Consider the following 10,537-nt stretch of genomic DNA (forward strand, 5'->3'; position numbering starts at 1 on the left):
TGTATTTATAATAAAGTGGCATTATGTACATACTAGTACAATTTATGTAAATTTATCTTTTCTCATAAAATAAACATAATTTTGATATAGGAAAACATCTAAGACATTTATATCGCACCGCTATCTCAGCTCGTTCAATTATTATTATTTATTTTTAAATATAAGTAGCAGTCTGACTCAATTATTTCCCAAATATTCCATCACTTCGTTACTAACATAACCATTAAACTGGTAATTTAGTTTTCCCAATATAAAATTTTGTTGTTTCAGAAATCACAAACGCAATAGTTGTCCTTGTTGTTTGGAACGTGGTATGCTCAATGCTGCTGCAAAACTTCCAGATTTGAGTGTTGATTAATACTCCTTATAAGCAATTAATGAAAGTACAATAATAATATTCAAATGTATAGTTGGTATAATTTGTAGACGAGACCGTATGCATATCCGTACGTTGATACTTTTGATAGTGCAAATTTTTTGCATCGATTTTATCATTTACTAATAATGTGGAAATTAAATGGTTTTCGTACAAGTCGTAGAATGGTCAACTTCTTGAAACCGGTGTGAATAAATTGCCTAACATGGCAACAAATGCAAATTTTTTATTTATGACTCGATTAGCGTGTTTGGAGTTCAGATGTGCTGGATATTGTCATTATTATTATTATTATTAGATTATTTAATATCAAGTTTTACTACTTGAGTTCGACTCTCCCGTCGATAAATATACATTGTTGTTTACATTTACAAAGTACTATACATCAGCGCCACATCAGCACCAAAATTTATCCCCAGTTTTTAGCCAAGTGCTACATTGGTTTCTCCCTTATTTCTCCCTTATTTCTCCCTAACTCAACATTTCATTTTTACATCATTATTTTTTATATTATTTAATTTTCCCTACAAATGTATTTAATAAATAGACTAATAATGAACAATTCATCGTTGTATTAATCATTGGAAAATATAATACAACGAGAAAAAAAAAACTACAAATAAAAAACGCAAATAAACAAAGATTTAAAAAAAAAAAAAATCTAAGACGGAGGGGCCGGAGGGGCGTCGGGATCGAGCCCCAGCGTACTCTGCAGGTGTTGGATGCATTTCCAGAGGGCCGCCTTTTCTTCAGGGGTCCCGCCGCCGGTGAAGTACAGCGTGTACATCTGGGTCAGATTGGCGACATTGCTCGAATAAGTGGCTTTTTCTAAGTCGATGACGGATTCCGACGCGACTTCCGACGTTGCGCCCTTCCCCTTCCGCCTCCCCTTCGCCTTCTTCACTCCCTCCGGGCGCTCGTGCGGACCATCCCCACTCAAGTCGATGTGGGCCGCGCTCCCCTCGCTCTCCGAAACGCTAAGTCGCGAGCGCACCGATTTCCCGTGCAGCGCGTCGTGCATTCCCGTCCGGAATTTGGGGAGATCCTTCAGCTTATCGTAGATGTTCCAATACTTGAAGCCCTTCGTCGACAAGTACTGGCTACTATACATCCGGATGGCCTCATCTCGGACCATGTGCTCGTTCTGGCCACTCGTCATGTGAGTCATCAAGTTAGAATAAATACCGTTGAAGTGCCCGCAGTCCCTCATGAGGCGCTCCCAATGCCGACGGATCGCCTCGCCGCCATGGTCCTTCATTGAGGCGCCTTGTGGCTCCCGTACTTCGCGGCAATCCGCTCCCGTAATATGATCTCGCCTCGTAGTTGCTGCGCTCCGCGTCCCGTGACGTGTCCGCCCAGCCAGCCGGCTATCGCCGGACTCTGCGAGTGTAAGTAGTCCTTACCCGCTTCGGCCTCTCATCGGAACCCGTATCGCCGCAGCCGACGACGCCGGCGCCTTCCCCCCCCGCTCCTAGAAGGCGGCTCGGTGGGCGTTTCTTCCACCTCGAAGTCCTCCGCGCTCGTTGTCGCGGCCTCGAGATTCTTGGTCGCCTGGGGTTGATCCGGGGGTGTCGAACCGGGGCCGATACACATCGTCGGGCCGGAAAGGGCATTCTCGCCGGCAGAGTTGAAGTACGGAGAAAGTCTCCGCGCCGGAGGAGTCTCGCAAAGGAGACGGACCCCCGTATGGAAGTTGGCCGGGAGGAGAACCCATCGCCAACAACGACTGCATCCACTGCTCGTTTGCTTCATCCGTGTTGGGAATTTGTGAACTCGACTCTTTCCCCTTACCCTTATCCTTACCCGATCGGGAACTTTTCTTCCAAAAGCTCATAATTTTGATGAAAATTGAAGATTGGGAGAAGAGATTGAAAATGGAGAGAATGAAGATTGTGGGTGATGAATGGAGGAAGTGGAGGAAATATTTATAGGGATGGAATGTAAAATAGCCGTTGGGTTCAAAAAAAAAAAAAAAAAATTTTAATTATCGCCGATTATCGCCGAGCGTCGCCACAGTGGCCGGCGATCGCTCGGCGATAATCCGGCGTTAGAACGCCACTCGGCGAAGCAACGGCAACATTATCGCCGTTATGGAGTTCAGATGTGCTGGATATTGTCATTATTATTATTATTATTAGATTATTTAATATCAAGTTTTACTACTTGAGTTCGACTCTCCCGTCGATAAATATACATTGTTGTTTACATTTACAAAGTACTATACTATTGAGTTGAAAGATTAAGATTTTTGCATTTTATTTTACTTGTCGTTTTCCATAATGGTTTATAAAAGTAACGCACAGAATTCCAGCAATGATTCCAAACGTTGTATAAATCCCATACTTTAAAATTTAAATAATGTAATATTGTCGAGACGTGAGTATTATTTTAGAGAATTATCATTTAGTTGAAAAATCAATGATTTACGAACTCAGAGCCAGCATTTTTAAAAGTGCAAAAAAAAAAAATTTGATAAGAATTTCCATCTAATGCAATTAAAGCTCCTTTTAAAGAATTTCCATCTAATGCAAGTGAAGCTTCTATTTATTTATTTATTTATTTATTTTTAAATACACCCTGAGTGGTCATTGAGTAACTTCGGGGTAGCTTGGAAAATGAGATTATTACATTACTAATATAAAGTTCTTTTAAAATATTTTCTTATTTATATACTGAAATTATTAAATTGCTCAGTTAACCCAAGTTTAGATTTGAGAAATTATTAATATGGGCAAGTTATTAGTCTACGAGTAATGTAATCTGACTATTAGGTTCAGTGAAAAAATTAAAAAAAAACAATTAAAAGTTATATGGGCTTTTGAACCAATATCCATTGATGGACCTTCAGAGCTATTGCCATTATGTGGGCTTAGCTCAAGTCACTTTGATGCATATTTGTTGAATTATTTTAGAGTATGTTAACTGAAAAACTTGGGCCAGATCTGTACACTATATTACTTTGGTACATCCAACATTATTAATTTTAATTGTGATTGATAAACCCCAATTAGGATGGATAAACAGTTCATCAGGATTTACACGATTGGCATAAGTATTACTATCCACAACTCTAAAGTACTACTCCCTCCGTCCAACTCTAAGTACAGAGTTTCTAATACGGCATGAGATTATATGTAGTGTTGTTTTATGAGTAAAGTGGAAAAAATAAAGTAAGAGGGATGAAAAAAAAATAGAGAGAGTGATGTTTCTATATTTAAAAATGTGTCATTTAGAGTACGACATCCCAAAAAGGAAAATGAGTGAAATAAGAGAGTATGAAGTGGAGTAAAAATTAAATTAATGGCGCATGACAGACTCTGATTGTTGGGGTCTTACACGCTGCAACGTGAGAGCGTCGCATGCTCAACGACCTGCAACACCATGCTTCAGAGGTAGAGCACACTACTAATTGCTCAAGGAGCTTGCAGAAAGAAGGATCCTGTACGCGGACGTCTACAATCCTATCATGGACATGATCAACCACACACTCAAATATGGTAAGCTTTCAACATCTATGTTACATATACAGAATTGAAATGTAATTGCTGGTGGTGTTGCATGAAAAGAGGAATTTCAAAACAGTATATAATCATATGGAGTAGTATATCTCAAAAATATACACATGACAATCACAGGCATGGTTACAACTTACAACAACTAGAGGATGCAAGTCACCAGTAAAAGAATGTACAGGTACAAAACACACAAACCAATCTTCACTATAGCTACACTAATGTATACATATAATGTGTTATGTGTGTGTGTGTGTGAATGAGATACAACAAACACTCTACATTCCACTTCACTTCCTTCCAGCCCCAGCAGCAGTCCCTTGGAACAAGCCGTTGATCCGCGCCTCAACGTCCTCCAAGCTATACCTAATGTACCTATCAGTGTGCCTCCCCAGATCCGCACACCCCTGCAATCTCCCAATGAAGTTGCGGTATGCTGGAGTCAAGTGCCCCGACACAGATATCTTCAGCTCCTCCTTCAACTGCTCGTCAAAGATCACCCACGACGACTGATTCCTGCATATCTCCTCAAAGGATGCGTTGAACAGCTTCAGCTGTTCTCTCAAAGCCTTGGACGAGGTCCCATTCGACGATGCAGAGTTGCTGTGATCAACCTTGAGATAGCTCAGGAGCTTCCCCCAACAACTCCGTTGATACTTGACATGATACTGCCTCACTTTCGCCATGTTTTTCCTGATCCAGTCGTCTCCCAGCAGCGCTCCCAGCTCGTTGTCCTTCACCTTCTGCACGATGTATCGACCGTTGTTCATCATGAAAACAGAGCCCAATGCAGCATCTTTGTAAACCCTAGATTTCGCCTCCAAATTGCTGTCCAACAGCTCCATGATCCACGCTAACTGCGCTGATAGAGACGAAGGCGAAACAGTCTCCCCCTTTCCGTAATCAGCATCACCACTTTCCTCAAACACCTGCTCCAATGTTAGCCGTGACCTGCACGCGGCGCAGAGGTAATTCATCACGTAGCGAGTGATCGGATGCAATCCGCCGCCGGGGACTGCTGACTTGGCCGGATCACGGCGGATCAGATTATCGAGCTCTAAAAAAATGCCCCTAATCACTTCCCCTAATCTCTTCCAAACAGTAATCGCTTCATTCCTCAAAGGCAAGCAGAATTCATCGATAAACAGCAGCTCAAATTCAGGCATTAAATCCCTAATTGCCTCGTAAACATCCAGCACCTTGAACAACCGCTCAGGCGATCGGCTGCTGATCGCTACCGCGTCTGCGAAATTCAAAAGCTGGATAATCGAGCCCTTGCATACCTCCGTGAAGGAAAGGTCCGCATCGGACGGGAAGCCGGAGAAAACGCGGTCGCAGAGGCGGCGCTCGCTCGGGAGAAGGACGCGAAGAGTGACGTTGATTGCTTTGATCCATCTCTCAATTTCATCTTCCAGCTGACTCCACTGCATTCTCTGCACCTCGTCGATGCTCAGCTTCGGCAGCCCTAGCCGCGAGAGGCTCTGCTCCAGATACTCCCTCCGGCACGCGCCGTACGCGGCGCAGCACTCCTTCTCGTACCCCGCCGCCGCCATCCGCTTCGCGATCTCGTGCAGGTCGCCCACCGTACCCGGCGGGAGCGCGTCGATTAAGAGGTCGTCGTAATCCGCCACCGGCTCCGCTACGGGGATGGATGTATCCTCATCCTCCTCGATCGATCCGTCGTCGTCGGAGTAATCGGGGTGGTGACGGGTAGAGTCAGTCGATCCGCCGCCGCCGCTCTCGATCAACGCTCTGAACTCGTCCTCCAACCGCAGCATCGTCTGCTGCAGCAAATCCTCAGCGCGGGCGAGGCAAGCAGCGACGCGCTTGTGTGCGGCCAGGGGCGCCCAATCGCGGACAGCGGCGATCAATTGGTCAACGGCGTGGAGGAAGGAGGAGACATCGACCGAATTGGACCAAATCGGGGCGTCGAGGGAGATATAACGGGAGAGGCGGCGGTCGAGGGACTTGAGCGTCTGCTCGATTCCATCGTCGGAGAGCTTATCGCGCAATCTACCGTCGAAATTGCTGAAAATCTTAAGAATATCGTCGGTCATAGAGTCGGTGTGGCCTAGGGTTTTAGCGATGTGGCGGGCAACCGCAATGAGCTTCTCCTCGCCGTTATCCGCCATCTGAATAATTGGAGATTGGAGAAATTGAAGTGAAGTAAATGCAAGTGTGGTGGGAAGATTAGGGCGATGGGCGCCGTCGAGGAAGGTGGGAGAGGAGAAAATGGGCCCAGCCCCATAGATAAGTCATCGGGAAAACGCGGTTTCCTCTAGTGTGAATGTGAATGAATGGGAACGAGGAGGATTGGTAAAACCATTAAATATTTCTATGGGAAGAAGAGATAATTACTGAACAAGATCAAATTTTGGTGGTTGGAATGGAAGCTTCTTCTTCAGTTAAAATCTCCATGGTTCAAAACAGATATTCAAATAAATTCCTGTTTGCTTCAATTGGAATACAAAGATGCTTATGCAAATTGCTATAAGATACCAACAATCTCAATTTTAATTACTTACCACTGATAGCGCCGTTTTCTCTAATTGTGATTTTTTTTTGTTTTATACTTTATTTATAAGGCTAAAATCATAATAATGCATAGACAATTCAAAGAATAATGATATCCTTAAGACGGAAAAGGGATTCACAAATGTATCTTTTCTTTCGATGTCATTTAAAAGCTTAATAATTTCAATTGGAGAAATTACTTTATAGCATAATATCTTTATGTTATAATCACTACTTTATTGATAAGGCACTAATCATAATTCAGCCTTTTTCTCGCATTAAAGATTATAAATCATGTGCCCGTTGCTTAAACATGATACACTTATTTGAGCTACAAATGTACTACTATGATCTATTTCTCTTACAATAATTAATATCCATTTAAACTATGTATGTTTAGAAATAAAGAATAACATATTTCTCTTACAATAACTATTTCCTTTTTAATAGGTGTGAATGTTAAAATAGAGTATCGTATACAAAATACAATTGTTGGACCCAACTACTGTGGACCCTACAAGCATCCTTTGGTTGAACAAATCCTGATTACAAATATTTCCATTGACTACACTTTCATACTCCACCTTTATTTCCGCCACCGCTAATGGTTTTAAACTTTTTATTTTGCTTTTAAAGAACTACTCCAAAAAATCAACTGGCTATCCGACCTAAGCTTCATTTTTTAGTTGATAACTAATTATTAGGATATTTTTCTTACGATTGAAGTTTAATACTAACAGTATGTCTCAGTTAAGGATCACAGTAAAATTTTCATAAGTAATTAGTACTGTATATTTTTAAATAAACCTAACACAAACTATTGGGACAGAGGACCCAAACTAAGTCAATTCAGCTTTTCTTTCTAAGTACAAGTCTCTTCTCTACTTTCTTTCATTTCTCTTCGAATTTTTTTCAAATTAAAAAAATGATTTTGCTTACTATTTTTCGATTCTATTGTTTAATTAGTTTGGTGTGATAATAAAATTGGTTTAATTAGTAGTTTTTCTTATGTTTAACTTTAGTGAACAATTGGGATATATACATGGCTCTTCAAGTGAATGAAGTGATTTAGCTGAGCTTGCTATTTGTATATTCCCTACTCGTGTGGGTAGAGTCATCTTATATTTGTGGTTGGCATTCCCTTGTTTTATTATTTGGTGTATTCATATTATATATTGTACTTACTGCTAATTCCATGTCTCAATGTAGTCAAATCATAATTTTTTGAATTATTTCAAAATAAATGAGCCATAAAAAATATTATTTTAATTTTTACTTTATTCTATCGTTCTTTCTCTTACTTAAATTAATTTTTATAATTTAATGATTCCGTCATTTTTGGGCTAAAATGAACAAATTTGTAATTTTAAGTGCTGAAGGTATATTGAATATCCTTGATTCTCATATGATTACTTTCCAAACTACATGTTTAATTCATGAAATTATCTAGACATTCAATTATTCAATATATCTGAATAAAGGATCTTAGGCATACTCTTATATACCTTTTATTACATTTTTTTATAGATGAATGTTTGATTCTAGCTCCTATCACTCCACTACTTGATTCGAACCACCAATTACTTGCACTAAGGTTTCAGTATCACGTGGACAAAAACAAAACCCTACAGAGAAACATGGAGTAATTTGATAAATGGATTTCAAAATGTCTATGAAGTGCAACTGTGCAACTTATTTAGAGCATCTTCAATGGTACTTCGGCAAGAAATCGGCCAGCAGTTTCTCCCCCTGCCACGTCAGCAGCACTAAAAATCCACCTGCCACATCAGATTTAGGCCAGCCATAGGCCAGCCGCAATAAAAATAATTCAAAAAATACAACATTTACGGAATTAAAATTACGATTAAATTACGGAATTAAATTTACGAGACATATACGGGAAAATTCATTAATTGCATTTAAAAAAGGTACATAGATAAAAAAAAAATTACATTTAAAAAGGTACATAATAAAGAAAAAAAACTATCGCCGTGCAATCCTCCGTGCCCACAACTCTTCAATTATATCCTTTTGGAGTTGAATATGAGCATCCACTTGGCGCATGTTGGCAAATTCCTTGAGGCGGCCGGCTTCATCGAGAGGTACCCCACGTCGTACACTAGGGGTGGCCGTTCCGTGGCTTGGACCGGCTTCATCATCATTGGCCCAACTAGTCGGTTGTACGCCTTCGTCTTCGACGATCATGTTGTGCGTGATAATGCAGGCGTACATTATCCGGGAAACGCATCCGACATCCCACAAACGCGTTGGACCCTTAATTGCCGCCCATCAAGACTGGAGCACACCAAATGCGCGCTCCACGTCCTTGCGCGCCGACTCCTGCCGTTCCGCAAAGTAGGCCTTCCTTTCATCACTTGTTTGCCTGATCGTCTTCACAAAGACCGGCCACCGAGGGTATATCCCATCCGCCAAGTAGTAGCCCATATCATACCGGTTGCCGCTGGCCACAAATGAGACGGCTGGACCGACGCCCCGACACTTCTCGTTGAAGAGGCGAGATGAGTTCGGGACGTTGAGGTCGTTGTTCGACCCGGCTACCCCAAAATACGCATGCCAGATCCACAGCCGGTAATCAGCTACGGCCTCGAGGATTATCGTGAGATTCTTTGACTTGTAGCCGGTCGTGTAGGCCCCCTTCCAGGCAGTCGGATAGTTCTTCCACTCCCAATGCATAATCTATGCGCCTAACATCCCGGGGAACCCATGCTTCTCCCCGTGCATCCGCATCAAATTCCCGACAATCTTCGGGAGTAGGGCTTCGAAGGTACCGCTCACCGAAAACGTTTATCACGCCCCCACAGAAATCCTTCAGACATTCCAGGGCTGTCGACTCACCGATGTGGAGGTACTCATCCCACATGTCTGCCGCGCCTCCGTAGGCCAACTGCCTGATTGCCGCCGTGCACTTTTGAATAGGGGTGTGGCCGGGTCTGCCAGCCGCATCGTGCCTGAAGCGAAAACACAGATATCGACGCTCTAATGCGCCAACGATGCGCATAAACAACTCCCTGCGCATCCTAAAACGCCGCCGGAACATGTTGGCGGGAAACCGCGGGTTCTCTGAAAAGTAGTCGTCGTACAGCCCGCTGATGTGCAGCGGCGTGATCCCGATCAATCACCGCTCGGCGGTGGATAAGCCGTGGAGGGCGAGGTATCGCCTCGCCGTTCCACCCTACGCATGTACCGCTCCATCCCGCGGTTCATGTAGGCATTCATAGCCTCGTTCATCCTCCGTTCGTACTCCTCAGCATCCCCACCACAACCACCACTACCACCACCGCTACCACCCGCGTTACTCATCGCTCAATGATGCTCTTGTACAGAAAGTTAGATAGAGAGAAAACTCGTTAAAACAAATGGTGCAAATGAAAATGAAACTAAAATCGCGTTTATATAGTGGTTTCTTTAAAAAAAAAAAAAAAGAATATTCGGCGCTGGCCGATCGGGCCGCCACAATGGCGGTCAGCGCATCGGCCAGCGCCCACCAATCGGCCAGCCCACGCCGATCGGCTCGCCGGTTAGCCGCTCGCCGCCTCCAATGGTTCGGCTAGCCGATCGGCCAGCGCGAAGAATCGGCTAGCCGGTCGCTAGCCGACCATTGGAGATGCTCTAATATGATTCTCTTTTCACAATTTATAAAGTGTCAGTGATTTAAGAATATCTAGATAGACCTCAACATAAAGACTTAACTTTACCATACTTAGTTTAATCCAATTAAAGCCAACTTAAAAAGTAATTGATTAGAGTCACTATCATGATCAGTATTAACTTCCCTTCCAAATTCAGATTATCAAATCCGTATACATTTCAAATTTAATTTGTTTTTATGTTTAAGATATTAAATGTTCATTTTTTATTCAAGTTTTAATGGTATATTGATTTTGTTCAAATTCTTTATCTAAGTGATAATAGTATATATAGAAGATCAGTATTTATTGTCTGAAATAAACCCCAACTAACCGTTTTACAATAAAATCTCGTTCTAAACCTTTCTTGGGACACTATTACCTTTAGCACGAGAAAAAATTCAGTGGTCTCGGAATACCACGGTGGAAAGCATATGTGGTATATCCTACCAATAGTATTTTGACAAATAGATATGCATATTGGTTTC

The 10,537-nt window shown here is 42.3% G+C and overlaps 1 protein-coding gene across 1 annotated transcript; it reads right to left on the reverse strand.

Moving 5' to 3' along the window:
- Positions 1-3,947: 3,947 nt before the first annotated feature.
- On the reverse strand, positions 3,948-6,317 carry LOC125188476 (exocyst complex component EXO70B1-like). The gene has a single exon (XM_048085334.1). It carries the CDS (start codon positions 6,018-6,020, stop codon positions 4,179-4,181), a length of 1,842 nt encoding a protein of 613 aa, XP_047941291.1. The 5' UTR covers positions 6,021-6,317; the 3' UTR covers positions 3,948-4,178.
- Positions 6,318-10,537: the final 4,220 nt, after the last annotated feature.

This window comes from Salvia hispanica, chromosome 5, assembly GCF_023119035.1.
Source record: "Salvia hispanica cultivar TCC Black 2014 chromosome 5, UniMelb_Shisp_WGS_1.0, whole genome shotgun sequence".
Classification (NCBI taxonomy): Eukaryota; Viridiplantae; Streptophyta; class Magnoliopsida; order Lamiales; family Lamiaceae; genus Salvia; species Salvia hispanica.